Genomic DNA, 17,968 nt, shown 5'->3' with positions numbered 1-17,968 from the left:
CTGCCCCTGTCCCATGCAGAGTCCCAGATCTACCCCGTGCCACACACCCGGCTCCGGGTGGCGGTGCCCCCACCTCTCCCCGCCCTCTCGCTAGCGATCATGAAACACGTGAAGAAATACATCCTCTTTAGGAACGTTTGGGGACCCTTTGTTAGTTTGGGTTCATTTACACACTCCATCATTTCCTCAGGTAAGCCAGCGGCCCTCAGTAGAATGTGTGTGCAGTGGGAGGGGGCGGAGTGTCAGTCCTCGCAGTTCTAAGTTCACTGAGCAGGAGTGAGGGCCCCGAGCTGCAGGCGTAAAGTTCCACAGGCGTTTCTGATGTGTGGTTGACTGGAATAAAATAATCTCTGTGAAATGTGAATGGCATTATGCAAGTCCTGCTTTGATTTCCATCAAAAGAAAAATCCTAAGACAGATAATCATGGTTTGAGTTATCTGGTGGAAAGAAGACGATGAGGCCATTCACACCAGAGCCTGCCTGTGGGGAGCTTGAACTGTCACAGGGAAGGGACAGCACTGACCAAGAGAGATCAGACAGAATCGAGTGGAGAACAGTAGCCTGTGTTTCTAAGCCGGGGGGTCTCCAGGCGCCAGGCACAGAGCTCCCGAGGAATGCCGGGGACCAGAATATGATCTAGCCACAGGCAGAGCTGCATTCCAGAACCTTCTCCCACGCACCTGCCAGGGGACACCCGTTTTTCCTCCTGTACCACAGAGCCTCAGACAGTTTGAATGCAGTCCCATCCGCCCACCCCTAGGGAGGGGTCCTAGCTCCATGTAGCCGTTCTTCATGGTCACAGCGTCCGGTCCTTAGTGTTGCCATCGGTAAAAGCTGTGGCCCGGAGGGCCCTCACTGTGAGTGCCGCGTCACCGTCACCGGCACGGTCAGCTGAGACTGCCCCCTTGCCCTGCAGTCGCACTCACAGCAGCAGACTCGGAGTTCTCTCTAGCCTTTTTGAGCCACGTCACCTGTTTTTGTTTTTGTTTTTTCCCCAAATTGAGCCTAAAGTGTGGAGTCTTCCTGCTCTACACGGCCATCGTCCCTGTCTCCGCGCTGCTCTCGCGAAGTTTGTGTTGCGTGGTCCCACTGTGGCACCGTGTCCCTGGCAGCTTCTCGGAGGCCTCTGGCATGCTGAGATCTGCTTGAACCCTGATTTTGCAGTGAGCGTCTACTTACTCCTTTCGTCTTTGTGCCATCCCTAAATTTTATGAACATGCCATGAGACAGGACTGAGGCGAGAGCCCCTTCTCCATGGCCACCCGCTTCGCCGTCTCCCTTGGGCAGCCCGGCCAGCCCCGGTGGAGCCAGCCGCAGGGAGTCTGGGAAGGCGTTTCTCATCTCTCAGCCTGGGTCAGACCTGCAGGCTCATGGAAGGCAGTCGGATTTTACGGTGCTGACTGGCTCACGTGTGCACGTTGAGTGAGCACAGAGGAGTTTCGGGGACTTGGAGCTGGTGATGGCGGGAAGGCCTTACAGAGAGAAGCAGCCAGAAAGAGGGACCAGGGCAAGTTGGGAGAGGTCTTTTGGGCCCAGTGGGCCATTGTGGAGTTCTGGGGACCCAGTGAAGAGCTGGTGAACAGCAGCGTCTCATAAGGACCTGGGCCATGGAGAGCCAGGATGGAGAAGAGATGGGGTGGAGGCAGCCTGGGGTGGACAGGGGCAGCGGTGACCTGAGTGACCGTTCGGGTTAAGAGTCAGGATCGGGGTCGAGATGACAGCTCGCTGGCTGACCACAGGAGCTGTGCAGAAGACACAGGTGTTGGATGTGGAGGCCAGGATTCAGCTGCTGGACAGTGGAGAGACAGAGGAGGGCAGCCCTGAGCACGCGTGAATGTGTGAAAGCCGACATAGGTGGAGAGCGGGCATGGGGGCAGCCTGCACACAGGAAGTCCAGGCTGTCAGGGCCAGAGGGTCGGGACACCTCCTGGGAGTCTGCAGACACCAGCCTGGAGTGGAGGGAGGTGGAGGGGGGGACAGCAGAGAATGGAATGGGGCTGACCAGGTCCCCAAGGGGTGGCAGACCACACGTGAGCTAGGAGTGCACACTGCTTGTCAGACCACACGTGAGCTAGGAGTGCACACAGCGGGTCAGACCACACGTGAGCTAGGAGTACACAGCGTGTCAGACCACACGTGAGCTAGGAGTGCACACAGTGTGTCAGACCACACGTGAGCTAGAGTGCACACTGCTTGTCAGACCACATGTGAGCTAGGAGTGCACACTGCTTGTCAGACCACACGTGAGCTAGGAGTGCACACACTGTATCAGACCACACGTGAGCTAGAGTGCACACTGCTTGTCAGACCACACGTGAGCTAGGAGTGCACACTGCGTGTCAGACCACACGTGAGCTAGAGTGCACACAGCGTGTCAGACCACACGTGAGCTAGGAGTGCACACGGCGTGTCAGACCACACGTGAGCTAGGAGTGCACATAGCATGTCAGACCACACGTGAGCTAGAAGTGCACACATGTCAGACCACACGTGAGCTAGAAGTGCACACAGCGTGTCAGACCACATGTGAGGTAGGAGTGCACTCTGTGTCAGACCACACATGACTAGGAGTGCACACTGTGTCAGACCACACGTGATCTAGGAGTGCACACAGCGTGTCAGACCACACGTGAGCTAGCAGTGCACACAGCATGTCAGACCACACGTGACCTAAGAGTACGCACAGCGTGTCAGACCACACGTGACCTAAGAGTGCACACATCATGTCAGACCACATGTGAGCTAGGAGTGCACACAGCGTGTCAGACCACACATGAGCTAGAAGTGCACACAGCGTGTCAGACCACATGTGAGCTAGATAGACGTGCACATAGCATGTCAGACCACATGTGAGCTAGGAGTGCACACATGTCAGACCACATGTGAGCTAGAAGTGCACACAGCGTGTCAGACCACACGTGAGCTAGGAGTGCACACTGTATGTCAGACCACACGTGAGCTAGGAGTGCACACACTGTGTCAGACCACACGTGAGGTAGGAGTGCACAGCGTGTCAGACCACACGTGAGGTAGGAGTGCACAGCGTGTCAGACCACACGTGAGGTAGGAGTGTGCACAGCGTGTCTGACCACACGTGAGGTAGGAGTGTGTACAGCGTGTCAGACCACACGTGAGGTAGGAGTGTGTACAGTGTGTCAGACCACGCGTGAGCTAGAAGTACACAGCGTGCAGACCACACATGAGCCTGAGGTGTGCACAGCGTGTCACACCACACATGAACAAGGGCATTGCAGCTATAGCATGGCATAATATGGCGTGAGACATGGCAGCTAGGGCACGGCACAGTGTGGTGAGAGACACGGCAGCTCTGGCATGGCACAGTGTGGTGAGAGACACAGCAGCTCTGGCATGGCACAGTGTGGTGAGCGAGGCCAGTGATGGCCCCTGGCGTCCAGCTGGATCACTGTTATGGGGGGGTACAGGAAGAGTCAGCATGCACACTCACAGTGGGCAGTCCCGGCTCACGGGGGGAGCATCCTCCTGCCACGGGAACTGCAGCTCCAGGGCCCCCGTGCCAGGCCCTGGTGTCCTGTGCCCATGGGTGGGCCACCTCGTCTCGCGGATGAGGCAGGAGGGGAAGGCGTGCGCCTCGGCTGCACGTTCTGGGCAGCGGCTGAAGTCTCAGGTAGTGTGTGCAGTCCAGAGCGCTTGATGGACGCCTTGGAAGCCTCGCTCTGGGACAAGGCACTCACGTCTGGGTGAAGACCACGGCCCGGCGGTTCCCGGGCTGTGACTGCAGGGCTGCCCTCCGGCACCAGACTGCTGTGCTCACCGTGGCCCCTGGCCGAGGTGAGCGGCGTGGCTCCTGCCTGGCCACAAGACTTAGCATGGGCTTCTGGAGTGGACCGAGTTCAAGAAAGGAGCGGGACTGAGAGCCTGTGTCCTTGGGGTGAGATGTCGGGGAAGCGCTCAGAGAAGCAGAGAGGAGAGAACCGCGCCCACCCTGCCTGGTGCTGCCCAGTCACAGCGAGCAAGCCCCTGGCCGCCAGCCATGTCTCCTCCCTGCCACACGCAGCCGTGCTGTGCCGTGCTGCCCTCTTCCCCCGTCCCATTCCCCAGAAGTCCCCAGCAAGCGCTCCGGCCCGGCGCCCGGGTGGATGTAGTTGGTCGTGGCCACCTGAGCCCTCGGTACCTGGCCGGCCCGTGGGGACCTTGCCCTGTGTGTGTCCCCGGAAGCCACTTTGAACTGATTTTTCATAGACAAGAGTGTGCGCCCTTCCCTGGTGAGGGCGTCTGGCGCAGCCAGCAGTGCCGGGATCGCTCTCGTCCCGGGACAACAAGTCACAACGCCCTGGCCGCTGTTCCTGGGCCTCCCCCTGCCCGCAGGGGCCGCCTCAGTGGTGGGCACCTGTGGACTGGCCCTGCAGTTTCTCCACACCGCTCGCCGGGGCTGCTTGTTAACTTTCGTCATTCGGGACGGTGATCTCTGTCAGCAGCATGAGCACACAGCCTCGGGGGTGTCCCCGCCCTCTGTGCCCGTGACGTCCAGCGGGGGTCACGGAAGCCCCTGCTTGGCAAGCGTGTTGGCCGTGTGTGTGTGTGTGTGTGAGTGTGTGTGCAGCCTCCTCGGGGGGTGGTCAGAGCACCTACCACCCCATGTGTCAGCTCCACACAAGCGCCCCCTGGTGGCTGCCTGGAGCTGGCGTCCTGGGGCCGTCCACAGTTGCACTGACTTGCTGACCTCCCACTCTCCACTTCTGTCAGAATCTGGGGAAGCTGGTTTGGTTTGGTTTGGTTTGGTTTGGTTTGGTTTGGTTTGGCTCTGTTCTGTTCTGTTCTGTTCTGTTTTGTTTTGTTTTAATTGTCAGATATTACCACCTCAGAGTATTGGTCTGTCTTATAAAATATGGTCTTGCAATTACATATTTTTGATTTTTCATGTGTCCAGTTTTATTGAAGTAAATGTCAAAAAGACAACTTTCCCCGTTCTTATTTTTCAACACTTTATTTCAGAGTAGTTTTAAATACTGTGAGGTAGTTACACAGACCGTTCCCACATGCCGTTCTGGTGGTGGTAACAGAATTGGTGTCCGTGAGCCTGGGGGAACGGGTGTTAGGAAGTACAGTGCAGCTCCGTGCAGCGGGCTCTCTGGGCCGGTCCAGACCCACGCCACCCGCAGAACAACAGTGACAACCTGGAGAAGCACCCCAAGGCTCGGCTGGGGACACCTGCGCCCCAGCCTACGCCTGAGCCCAGCTGATGTGCACCTGACAGGCAGCGGGTGATGGCTCAAAGACAGAAGTGGCCCCGGTGCAGCTCCTGGCTCCTGGCTTTGGGCTAGCACAGCCCCAGCTGTTGCAGGCACTCGGGGAACGAAGCAGCACATGGCTGATCTCTCTCTTCCTCCCACCCCCACGCCCATTGTTGGGTAGTGCTGAGCCCGAGCAGGGTGTGTGGGGCCGTGCTGGCAAAGGGGGGTGCCCTGCACACACTGCCATGCACGGCGCCACCTCCCATGACGTGGTGGGAGCCAGCCCTGCAGAGCCTGCTGGTCTGGGTCCTGCCGCTCTAAGAAGCCGCCGCTCTAAGAAGCCAGCAGGAAGTAGTTGGTCACAGTGACAGCTGGCAGAGACGTGGCCGAGAGTGGGGATGGTGCCAGCACAGCATTTACGTAGACCCCAGGAACCTTAGCAGCCCGAGTATCCTGTACGCCTAGAGATGCGTGCCCTAAGGCTCTTAAAACTGCACTTGCAGGGCCAGCTGGTGGTGTGGGTCACGGTCACGGTCTGTCCTCCCCTCGGGACTGACCCAGTGCTGTCACGTGACGCCGTACTGTGTGGGCAGAGGTGGGAGCCGCTGCTCACAGCTCCCTCTCCCTGAACTGCAGCCTGGAAGCAGTGGGGTGGAAGCCTCCGCCTGGACACGTGACACAAGAACCGTGGTTTGGGGTAGAGATGGCACCAGAAGTGTGCCGGCGGTGTTTCCTCTGCAGAGCAGAAGCTGCACTCGGGGCGGGGGGGGGCTGTGCTGGGCCGTTTCGCTCCCCCGTGCTTGGGGCTTTAAGAAGCAGAACTAGACTGGAAAGAAGGGCAGAGAACCAGACGTCTTGGCACAGCAGCAGCGAGACACGGCTGTCGGTGCTGGACCAGGGGCCGCTAAACCACATGGCCTGGGGCACCGGCATCCCATACAGAGCGCGGGCTGGGTCCCAGCGGCTCCACTTCCAGTGCGGCTTCCTGCTAATGTCCCTGGGAAGGCAGTGGATGCTCGCCAACTGCTTGGGCTCCTGCACCCACACTGGACGCCCAGCTGGAGTTCCTGGCTCCTGGCTTCAGCCTGGCCCAACCCTGGCTATGGTCGCCATTTTGGGGAGTGAGCCAGCAGAGGGAAGATCTCTCTCTCTCTCTCTCTCTCTGGCTCTGCCTTTCAAATCTAAAACAAGACAGGCCCAATGCATGGACCTTGGAGGCCCACACACAGAGCTTGCATGAAGACAGCTGGGAATGTAGCGTGGCCTGCAGGAAGCCAGGGAGAAGGAGCAAGTGTGCTTCAGATCTGTGCAACGCACCGAGACAGAAGCTAAACAAGATGTCGCTCTGTTTCTAATACCTGCTCTGTGCACTGTGTAGCCAGAGCCCATGGCCAGTTCCAGGGGAGCCCTCTCTGTAACCTCAAATAGAGCCCCTACCTCTGGATGGAAGTGCCAGGCGCCCACAAGGCACGGCATTTGGCAAAGTGGGAAGAGTAGATGTTGCCGGCTGTCTTAGCGAATTCTACTGGAGGTCTCACCAAACACCAGCAGCCCCTCCCCCCGCTGTGGGTTCTGGCCGTCCCGGACACAGCCCCTCCCCTGCCGTGGGTTCTGGCTTCTGTTCTGTGTCCATTTCGCCCTCCAGCACCTGCTGACTGGTGACAGAGGACAGAGCGTTGCATCATTGGTCCTTTGTCATTCCCCGCTCAGTGTGGTTCTGAAGAATCTGAAAGGAGATGGTGTTTCCAGAACCCTACAGGACAGAAATGTTTTGCCAAAAAATGGTAGCGGCTGGAGAATCATTTCTGACACTGTAATATCTGAGTCTGAAATGTTAGACAAGAACTCGTCCCGCCTCGTCGAGCCCAACCTGGAAGACTTCCGCGAGTTGCTAGCAAGGAATCCACAGCACTCCAGCGGAAGCAGGGGCAGCGAGTTGTGAGGCCACCTGTGTCCCGAGAACGCGGACTCTGGGGTGTCGTGGCCGGCAAGGAGCACAGCCTGGCGTCCACAGGAACGGGAGTCTCGCCTGAGATCAGCTTAAATGGAAACGGTCGTTCCGTGCGTGTTGAGTGGACAAATGTCCTCCACTTCCGTGGGTGTTGAGTGAACAAATGTCCTTCACTTCTGGGATTCTGAAAGATGATGCTTAAAAATCTCTGCCTTCGGGGCAGTGTGTCACATAGCAGATAAAGCTTCAGCCCGCAGCGCCGGCATCCCACATGGGCGCCAGTTCAAGTCCTGGCTGCCCCACTTCCAATCCAGCTCCCTGCTGTAGCCTGGGAAAGCAGTAGAAGATGGCCCAAGTCCTGCACCCATGTGGGAGACCCGGAAGAAGCCCCTGGCTCCTGGCTTCGGATCAGCTCAGCTCTGGCCATTGTGGCCATTTGGGAGTGAGCCAGCAGATGGAAGATCTCTCTCTCTCTCTACCTCTCCTCTCTCTCGCTCTCTCTCTGTAACTCTACCTCTCAAATAAATAAATAAATCTTTAAAAAAAGAAGGAAAATTCTTTGCATTCTACACAGAAGTACCCCATAGAATTTCTGCTGCTTTTGAAAAAATTCTTTGTAAACATTGATCACCTATAATTACCATAGTCTTAATACTTATTTGTGCTTTTGACCTAAACGATTTGTGACGTCGATGTTCGGCACTGCAGGGGTCGGCTGGCGAATGCAGTCTAGGTGAATGTGATGGCCCAGTGGTCTTCAGCGTCACCGAAACCATCGCAGCTCCTCAGAAGTCGGTGACTGCGTCAGCCATGTCCGTGTCCTGACGCAGCTTTGCCCTGGTCTGCGCAGCTCCGGCTCCGGTCTGAGTGGTCGTGGACGGAGCTGCCGTTGGCGGTCGCAGGCTGCAGGCTGTGCTCAGCGTGGCTCGTGGCTCACGTGCCCCTTTGTCGTTAATAATGCGTTCTGCCAAAATAGAGTAGCCAGGGAAGCAATTCTGTGCCATTTTTAAGACAGAAAATTCATCTTGTGTTGCGATGATCACATCCGCGCAGAGGCCAGGTGATTTCAAACCACCAGTTGGCTTGCTCTGTTCGCACCGCGAGCCTCCCTCCGCGTGCAGTGTGAGCCTCCGTTCTCTGTCCCTCCTGTCTGCATGTCCTGGAAAATTACCGTGGGTCCAAGGGGTGCGTGCAGCTGGCCCTCGGCAGAATCAAAGTGATCAGCATTTGAGCCAGTTTGGCACTGGAGGGACACACGGTGGGGGAGGCAGTGCGGGGAGGGGCGGGGAAGGAGGGGACAGTGCAGGGAGGGGCGGGGGGCAGGCATCGGGTCTAGCGGTTAAGATGGCGTGTGGGACACGTGTGTTCCATGCTGGAGAGCCTGGATTCCGCTTCCCGCTCTGGCTGCTGCCTGCAGGCTCCCGCTGGTGAACACCCTGAGAATCTGGGTTAAGTTCTGGCTCCCGACTTGAGTGCACAGCACCCCACCTCCCCAGCCCCATCAAGCAGTTACAGGCAGCTGGGGAGTGAACCAGGGGATGGAGCTGTCTCCCTGTCTCCATCTGTCTGCCTTAATTAAATGTCTAAAACTAAGCAGATCTGATTAAATGAATGCTTTTGTCTCCAGCAGCCATTCTTTTTTTTTTTTTTTTTTTTTTTTTTTTTTTTGGACAGATAGAGTTAGGCAGTGAGAGAGAGAGACAGAGAGAAAGGTCTTCCTTCCGTTGGTTCACCCCCCAAATGGCTGCCACGGCTGGAGCTACGCCGATCCGAAGCCAGGAGCCAGGTGCTTCCTCCTGGTCTCCCATGGGGTGCAGGGCCCAAGCACTTGGGCCATCCTCCACTGTCCTCCCGGGCCACAGCAGAGAGCTGGACTGGAAGAGGAGCAACCGGGACTAGAACCCAGCGCCCATAAGGGATGCCAGTGCCGCAGGCAGAGGATTAACCAAGTGAGCCACGGCGCCGGCCCCTCCAGCAGCCATTCTAACATGGATGATGGGGAAGTTGGAGACAAGTAACTGTTGGCATCTTCGTCTCTTTTTCTCTCCCTTGTGCCCCTCAGTTTCGTCGGGCTGGGGCGAGATGCCCAGCGTCCACTCCAAGGCTGAAAGCTCCTGGGGAGAGCCGCCCTCCCCCTCCACCCTGGTGGACAACGGCACCGCTGCGTGGGGGAAGCCCCCAGGGAGCGGCAGCGGGTGGGGGGACCATGCTGCTGAGCCCGCTGTGACGTTCGGAAGAGCCGGCGCCCCCGCTGCCGCCCCAGCCCTGTGCAAACCAGGTGAGCCCGGGTCGGGTGGTGTAGACACAGTTCCCAGTAGTTACTTTCAGAGGGACACTTGTTGAATTTAAAAGGTGAAATTTCAGGACAGTTTTCCTCCCTGCGTTTATACGCTAGGACTCACTTTGCACCAAGTCTGTAATAAACGCTTGCCGTGCCTGGTGCGTCAGCACCGAAGAGCTGTTGGCAAGCCCCCACCTCCTTGTTAAACAGCGTGCACGGGCCACGCCGCCGGGCGGAGGCGCTCCGTGTTGTCACAAGCTGAGCATCCTAATCCGAAACCCGAAATCTGGAACTCTGAGTACCCGCGCGGCACCACAAGTGGGAACTTCCACTCCTGACCTCAAGGGGGGGCCCCAGTGAAAACGCAAGCGCACCACGAGTAGTGCAGTCACCTTCGCAGACAGACCTCTCGTGTAGGAGGGTTCACGAAGGGGCCGGCGCTGTGGCGTGTGCGGTAAAGCCGCCGCCTGCAGTGCCGGTGTCCCATGGGGGCGCCGGTCAGGTGCTGGCTACTCCATTGCCATCCAGCTCCCTGCTGTGGCCTGGGAAAGCAGTGGAAGATGGCCCAGTGCTTGGGCCCCTGCACCCACTGGGAGTCCTGGAAGAAGCTCCTGGCTTTGGATCAGCCCATATCTTGCTGTTGCGGCCATTTGGGGAGTGAACCCAGCACCACAGCACCTGCCCCTTAAAATTTTTTAAACAAAAAAAGATAAGGTTTTTTTTTTTTTGGTGCAAAAAAACATTTTGAAATCCATGCATAATTTTTTCATAGTTAAGTTTTCCGTGAACTTGTTAAAGACCTCTTATATACACAAACATTCCAAAATTCAAAATCTGAAACACCTGTGGTCTGAGGCGTTTCGGAAGAGGACTACGCAGACGGCGTTAGTGTTCAGTCTTCACGAGTGAGTATCGTGCCTGTCGCTCGAAAGAACTTAAATTTACTTTGCATGAGCCGGTAAAGCGCATCATTGTTTCCTCTTGACAAACCCGTGTCCACAGGGCCCCCCACAGCTCTCCTCCCCTGCTCCCGTGTCCACGTGGCCCCCCACGGCTCTCCTCCCTCCCTCCCTCCCATGTCCACAGGGCCCCCCACGGCTCTCCTCCCTCCCTCCCTCCCATGTCCACAGGGCCCCCCACGGCTCTCCTCCCTCCCTCCTGTGTCCATGTGGCCCCCACGGCTCTCCTCCCTCCCTCCTGTGTCCATGTGGCCCCCACGGCTCTCCTCCCTCCCTCCCTCCCGTGTCCACAGGGCCCTCACGGCTCTCCTCCCTCCCTCCTGTGTCCACGTGGCCCCCACGGCTCTCCTCCCTCCCTCCTGTGTCCATGTGGCCCCCACGGCTCTCCTCCCTCCCTCCCTCCCGTGTCCACAGGGCCCCCACGGCTCTCCTCCCTCCCTCCTGTGTCCATGTGGCCCCCACGGCTCTCCTCCCTCCCTCCTGTGTCCATGTGGCCCCCACGGCTCTCCTCCCTCCCTCCCGTGTCCACGTGGCCCCCACGGCTCTCCTCCCTCCCTCCCGTGTCCACGTGGCCCTCACGGCTCTCCTCCCTCCCTCCCGTGTCCACGTGGCCCCCACGGCTCTCCTCCCTCCCTCCCGTGTCCATCTGCACCTTGCAGTGGTCTCACACTCCCGACCTCCCTTTCATCTTGTAAACAAAACTCCGCTCTGGGAACTCCACGTTCGTGCCTGTGTTTTCCTCTCATTTTCTGAAAGTTCAGTGAGCTAGCACCCATTTTTACAAATAAACAACTAGGTTATAGGGTCAGGCATCTGGTCTAAAGGTTAAGACACCTGCATCCCACATCTGAGTACTGGGTTCAGGTCCTGGCTTCAGCTTCCCGCTCACGCAGGCCTGGGAGGCAGCAGGTGCCGGCCCTGGTAACCGAGGCCCTGCTGCCCGTGTGGGAGACCTGGGCTGCGTTCCTCATGTGGCCCCAGCCCCGCCTGGCCGTGGCGTCTGGGGAGAGAGCCAGCACGTGGGAACTCAGCTTTTGCTCGTTCTCTCTCTTCCTCACAAATAAATTTTAAAAACACTAACGTCCCAGCTGCGTTGCGGGGCAGCTCCCTGTGGGGTGGGTGCTTCGCAGTGCGGTGCTGGGACGCTGGTGTGGAGCAGGGCGGCGGCAGCATCTGCTGTGTAGGCCTCTTGCTCCCTGGAGCGTCGTTGGCTATCCTGGATCTCAACGTGCAACTTTGCTGGTTTGTGTCTCGTCATTTTGCTGACACGGGACAACGTGCTCCACGCGTCACTGCTGGTATTGGTGGCATTCATAATTCTTTTAAAGATTGTATTTATTTATCTGACAGGTAGAATTACAGACAGTGAGAGGGAGAGCCAAAGAGAAAGGTCTTCCTTCTGTTGGTTCACCCCCAAATGGCCGCCACGGCCAGCGCAGCGCTGATCCGAAGGCAGGAGCCAGGTGCTTCTCCTGGTCTCCCATGGGGTGCAGGGCCCAAGTACTTGGGCCATCCTCCACTGCACTCCCAGGCCACAGCAGAGAGCTGGACAGGAAGAGGAGCAACCAGGACTAGAACTGGTGCCCATATGAGATGCCGGCACCGCAGGCAGAGGATTAACCTAGTGCACCATGGCACCGGCCTCCATAATTCTTTTTACTGCACGACTGACAGGCCAGGAAGCTTGTGGGCGCTGAGGGCCGCACGCCCTGTGGAGCAGAGATGCTGGTCGGCTCTGCCCGCGCCTGTGCGCCGGGAAGCCTCTTTGCACCACCTTGAGGAAGTTCTGTGCGAGTCGGTGGCCTTCTTCAAGTTCTCCCAAGAAGCGAACATTTGGAGCAGCTTTGAAAAACACTGTATTTTAAGAAAGGAGAAAAAATATCCTGAACTCAAAATGCAGCCGTGAGGTCGTAGCTCTGTTTGCCCAGGCCTGCTTCCTGCCAGTGTGTGCGTGTCACCTGGAGCTTGTCAGAGAAGCAGACGGCTGGGCCAGCCCTTGGCCTGCTGCTTGTCCTGTGGGCCCGTTGGAGTAGCACCTGCCCGAGTGACGGAGTGCACACTGGGCTGAGAGCCACACACAGGACAGGTGCATCTCCTGGGCACTGCCGTGTAGACAGGACAGGTGCGGCTCCCGGGCACTGCCGTGCAGACAGGACAGGTGCATCTCCCGGGCTCTGCCGTGTAGACAGGACAGGTGCAGCTCCCGGGCTCTGCCGTGTACACAGGACAGGTGCGGCTCCCGGGCACTGCCGTGTAGACAGGACAGGTGCGGCTCCTGGGCACTGCCGTGTAGACAGGACAGGTGCGGCTCCCGGGCTCTGCCGTGTAGACAGGACAGGTGCGGCTCCTGGGCACTGCCGTGTACACAGGACAGGTGCGGCTCCCGGGCTCTGCCGTGTACACAGGACAGGTGCGGCTCCCGGGCACTGCCGTGTAGACAGGACAGGTGCGGCTCCCGGGCTCTGCCGTGTAGACAGGACAGGTGCGGCTCCCGGGCTCTGCCGTGTAGACAGGACAGGTGCATCTCCCGGGCTCTGCCGTGTAGACAGGACAGGTGCAGCTCCCGGGCTCTGCCGTGTACACAGGACAGGTGCATCTCCCGGGCTCTGCCGTGTACACAGGACAGGTGCATCTCCCGGGCTCTGCCGTGTAGACAGGACAGGTGCAGCTCCCGGGCTCTGCCGTGTACACAGGACAGGTGCATCTCCCGGGCTCTGCCGTGTAGACAGGACAGGTGCAGCTCCCGGGCTCTGCCGTGTACACAGGACAGGTGCATCTCCCGGGCACTGCCGTGTACACAGGACAGGTGCATCTCCTGGGCTCTACCGTGTACACAGGACAGGTGCATCTCCCGGGCACTGCCGTGTACACAGGACAGGTGCGGCTCCCGGGCACTGCCGTGTAGACAGGACAGGTGCGGCTCCCGGGCTTTGCCGTGTACACAGGACAGGTGCGGCTCCCGGGCACTGCCGTGTACACAGGACAGGTGCGGCTCCCGGGCACTGCCGTGTAGACAGGACAGGTGCGGCTCCCGGGTGCTGCCGTGTACACAGGACAGGTGCGGCTCCCGGGCTCTGCCGTGTAGACAGGACAGGTGCATCTCCCGGGCACTGCCGTGTAGACAGGACAGGTGCGGCTCCCGGGCACTGCCGTGTACACAGGACAGGTGCGGCTCCCGGGCGCTGCCGTGTAGACAGGACAGGTGCGGCTCCTAGGCACTGCCGTGTAGACAGGACAGGTGCGGCTCCCGGGCTCTGCCGTGTAGACAGGACAGGTGCAGCTCCCGGGCTCTGCCGTGTAGACAGGACAGGTGCAGCTCCCGGGCTCTGCCGTGTAGACAGGACAGGTGCAGCTCCCGGGCTCTGCCGTGTACACAGGACAGGTGCGGCTCCCGGGCTCTGCCGTGTAGACAGGACAGGTGCAGCTCCCGGGCTCTGCCGTGTACACAGGACAGGTGCAGCTCCCGGGCTCTGCCGTGTACACAGGACAGGTGCATCTCCTGGGCTCTACCGTGTACACAGGACAGGTGCATCTCCCGGGCACTGCCGTGTACACAGGACAGGTGCGGCTCCCGGGCTCTGCCGTGTAGACAGGACAGGTGCGGCTCCCGGGCTCTGCCGTGTAGACAGGACAGGTGCAGCTCCCAGGCTCTGCCGTGTACACAGGACAGGTGCATCTCCCGGGCACTGCCGTGTACACAGGACAGGTGCGGCTCCCGGGCTCTGCCGTGTAGACAGGACAGGTGCGGCTCCCGGGCACTGCCGTGTACACAGGACAGGTGCATCTCCCGGGCTCTGCCGTGTAGACAGGACAGGTGCATCTCCCGGGCTCTGCCGTGTACACAGGACAGGTGCATCTCCCGGGCACTGCCGTGTAGACAGGACAGGTGCATCTCCCGGGCACTGCCGTGTAGACAGGACAGGTGCATCTCCCGGGCACTGCCGTGTAGACAGGACAGGTGCGGCTCCCGGGCACTGCCGTGTACACAGGACAGGTGCATCTCCCGGGCTCTGCCGTGTACACAGGACAGGTGCAGCTCCCGGGCTCTGCCGTGTACACAGGACAGGTGCATCTCCCGGGCACTGCCGTGTACACAGGACAGGTGCGGCTCCCGGGCTCTGCCGTGTAGACAGGACAGGTGCGGCTCCCGGGCACTGCCGTGTACACAGGACAGGTGCATCTCCCGGGCTCTGCCGTGTACACAGGACAGGTGCATCTCCCGGGCTCTGCCGTGTACACAGGACAGGTGCATCTCCCGGGCACTGCCGTGTAGACAGGACAGGTGCATCTCCCGGGCACTGCCGTGTAGACAGGACAGGTGCATCTCCCGGGCACTGCCGTGTAGACAGGACAGGTGCGGCTCCCGGGCTCTGCCGTGTAGACAGGTGCATCTCCCGGACTCTGCCATGTGAAGGGTCCCACCTTCTTCTGTAGTCCCCTGGCATTTTATTGCTACAATGCCTGTATTTTTTTTAACAGGCAGAGTGGACAGTAAGAGAGACAGAGAGAAAGAGAGAAAGGTCTTCCTTTGCCGTTGGTTTACCCTCCAATGGCCACTGCGGCCGGCACACCGTGCTGATCCGATGGCAGAAGCCAGGTGCTTCTCCTGGTCTCCCATGGGGTGCAGGGCCCAAGCACCTGGGCCATCCTCCACTGCACTCCCTGGCCACAGCAGAGAGCTGGCCTGGAAGAGGGGCAACCGGGACAGAATCCGGCGCCCCGACTGGGACTAGAACCCGGTGTGCCGGCGCCGCAAGGCAGAGGATTAGCCTATTGAGCCGCGGCGCTGGCCCTGTATTTTTTTTTTTTTTTAAGATTGATTTTATTCATTTGAAAGGCAGAGTTAGAGAGAGGGAAAGATAGAGAAATCTTCCATCCACTGATTACTCCCCAAATAGCCACAACAGCTAGGGCTGAGCCAGGCTGAAGCCAGGAGCCAGGAGCTTCCTCTGGGTCTCCCACACGGGTGCAGGGGCCTGAGAGCTTGGGCCATCCTCTGCTGCTTCCCAAGCATGTTAGCATGGAGCTGAATCGAAAGTGATGGCTGGCGCCGCGGCTCACTAGGCTAATCCCCCACCTAGCGGCGCCAGCACGCCGGGTTCTAGTCCCAGTCGGGGCGCCGGATTCTGTCCCGGTTGCCCCTCTTCCAGTCCAGCTCTCTGCTGTAGCCCGGGAGTGCAGTGGAGGATGGCCCAAGTGCTTGGGCCCTGCACCCGCATGGGAGACCAGGGGAAGCACCTGGCTCCTGGCTTCGGATCAGCACAATGCGCCGGCCGCAGCGCGCCGGCCATGGCGGCCTTTGGAGAGTGAACCAACGGCAAAGGAAGACCTTTCTCTCTGTCTCTCTCTCTCTCTCACTGTCCACTCTGCCTGTCAAAAAAAAAGAAAAAGAAAGTGATACAGCCAAGACTTGAACCAGAGCACGGATAGGCTGCCAGCATTGCAGGGGGTGACTTAACCCGCTACCCCAGAATGGTGGCCCCGACTGACTTTATTTCAAAATGGTCTGTGGTTGGTTATAGAAGTTTGGAGCGTCACTGAGTAGAAATGCCTGGAGTTTGAAGGAAAAAATATAACAGACGTTAACCCAGCCACAGGTGCGACTCAGCACATGGGCTGCAGAAGTAGATTACTCCTGACCCCCCCACCTCACAGTGCAGCACCTGTACCCTCAGGCGGGGCCTCATTTCTCCTGCCCCCTGCACCCCCGGGCGGGGCCTCATCTCCTGTCCACTATGCCCCCTGCACCCTCAGGTGGGTTTGGCCTCATCTCTCCTGTCCACTGTCCTTCCAGCTTCCAAATCTATGCAAGAATGCTGGGGCAGTGGGGGGGACGACGTCAGCGCCGGTGCCAGCCAGTGGGAGGACGAAGAGGGCGACGTGTGGAACAACGCTGCTTCCCAGGACAGCGTCTCCTCCAGCAGCTCCTGGGGCAGTGCCTCCAAGAAAGGACTTCAGAAGGTACGCAGCGTGGGCCCCCCACGGAGGGCTGGAGGTAGCCCCAGGACCCCTGAGACCCTCTGCCTTCCCCGCCGCTCCGCAGGCCTGTGTTGGAAAGCAGTGTTCATTGTGGCCCCATCTCACCTCCTCTCAGAAGCTAAGCAGGGTTGGGCCTGGTTAGTACTTGGATGGGAAAAAAAGTGCTCATTTAAAAATGTTCTTGGTGTTAACATGTGAAAGGTAATCATTTTGAATGTTCTGTGTCTTAACCTGCAGGGCAGAAAATATTGATAGACAGCTCTTAGACCACAAGTTCCCCAGGGCCCTCCCTGTTTGAGTCTGGGCTGCTGAGACCAGAAAGTCCAAGAACCCCCGAGGTAGACAGTGAAGGAGCTTGGACAGAGGCGGCCCGGAAGGCCTGGGGCCCACAGCTGCCGTACCCCAAGATGAATTCCAGGAGGACCCCAGATCTAAACGGGGACGATGAAGTGGGCGTGGGAGAGGCCAGAACATGAAGCAGTTCTGGGTGCAGTAGATGAACACAGACGCAGGTCATGTGACTTAACCACCGTGAATCAGGGCGCCCTGCTGGAGGGTGTGCCTGCAAACCCGCTCTCTTCTAGGCCATGAAGACCTCTGCCAAGCAGGACGAGGCCTGGGTCGTGAGCCGGCTGATCAAACAGCTCACCGACATGGGCTTCCCGGTGAGTGCGCCTGGCCCGGCCCGTCTGCCGCGCTCGCACGCTCAAACCCCCTCACCCCCGCGGTTTGCTTCAGGGGCGGAGAGCCCGCGATGGCCGTCAGGGCAGCTGTGAGAGCCTCCTAGGATGAGACAGCGTGTCGTCTTTACTTCTCATCTATAATTAATTTGTTGAGCTGTAGCTTGACCAAGATCGCCCAGGAGAGCGAAGGTTTTACATGCAGGTAGAGCGTCCTGGCCGGACGTCCGAGTCCCTCAGCCTCCTTCCAGGCGCAGGGAGAACTGAGCACTCGGGGCCAGGTGCTCGCTGGCCAGTCAGAGGGCGGAGGTCAAGCTCGTACTCGTGTGGGATGCCGCCGTGTTTCCAGAGTCCCTCACGTGCCCGGTCCTGGCCACATGAAAACTGATCTGTCAGTCAGAGAATGAGGCCGCAGAGGGGACGGAGGCCCTCGGCGGGGCCAGCTCACACCAGCGTGGTCAGCATGGGGCCCCTGCTGGCTCTGACCCTGCCCTGAGAGCAGTCTCTTCCCATCAGAGGGATAAGTTTCAGATGAGTCCGCTTGTGTTTTCCTCATAGAGCCCAGAGCTGACAGAGTAGACCGCGAAGCTCTGTGCTGAGAGTGACTCATGGCAGCTGCACTGAGAGACACACGCGGGGCGCGACGTGGGGCGGAGTCTGCCCAGTCCTTTCAGGCGTGTCTGTGTCTGGGGCCCTGCAGCCCTGGCCTCGGGGGCGTGCGTCCCAAACACTGCTGCCCAGTGCGGCCCAGAGCACGGTGGCTGCAGGACTTGCTCAAGCCCCGCCTCCTGCTGACCAGAAGCGCCAGCCCGGCCTTTGATCGCGAGTGGTTTTACCTGAACGTCACCGATGCCGCGCCGCAGCAGGGAGGAGGGCGTCTCCGGTCCGGACCCTGACCACAGTC

At 59.2% G+C, this 17,968-nt stretch overlaps 1 protein-coding gene across 7 annotated transcripts in view; it reads left to right on the top strand.

The window, feature by feature from the left end:
• Window positions 1-17,968, top strand: part of TNRC6C (trinucleotide repeat containing adaptor 6C) — a 116,209-nt gene that overhangs the window by 73,548 nt on the left and 24,693 nt on the right. For all 7 annotated transcript variants that reach the window (XM_070060236.1, XM_070060235.1, XM_070060237.1 and 4 more), the window contains 3 exons: window positions 9,228-9,443; window positions 16,200-16,366; window positions 16,969-17,049. In XM_070060236.1, the coding sequence (XP_069916337.1) occupies window positions 9,228-9,443; window positions 16,200-16,366; window positions 16,969-17,049 (464 nt within the window). The remainder of the gene's footprint in view (window positions 1-9,227; window positions 9,444-16,199; window positions 16,367-16,968; window positions 17,050-17,968) is intronic.

Source organism: Oryctolagus cuniculus, chromosome 17, assembly GCF_964237555.1.
Source record: "Oryctolagus cuniculus chromosome 17, mOryCun1.1, whole genome shotgun sequence".
In the NCBI taxonomy this organism is placed as follows: domain Eukaryota; kingdom Metazoa; phylum Chordata; class Mammalia; order Lagomorpha; family Leporidae; genus Oryctolagus; species Oryctolagus cuniculus.
This window is presented reverse-complemented; position numbering and strand designations above follow the sequence as displayed.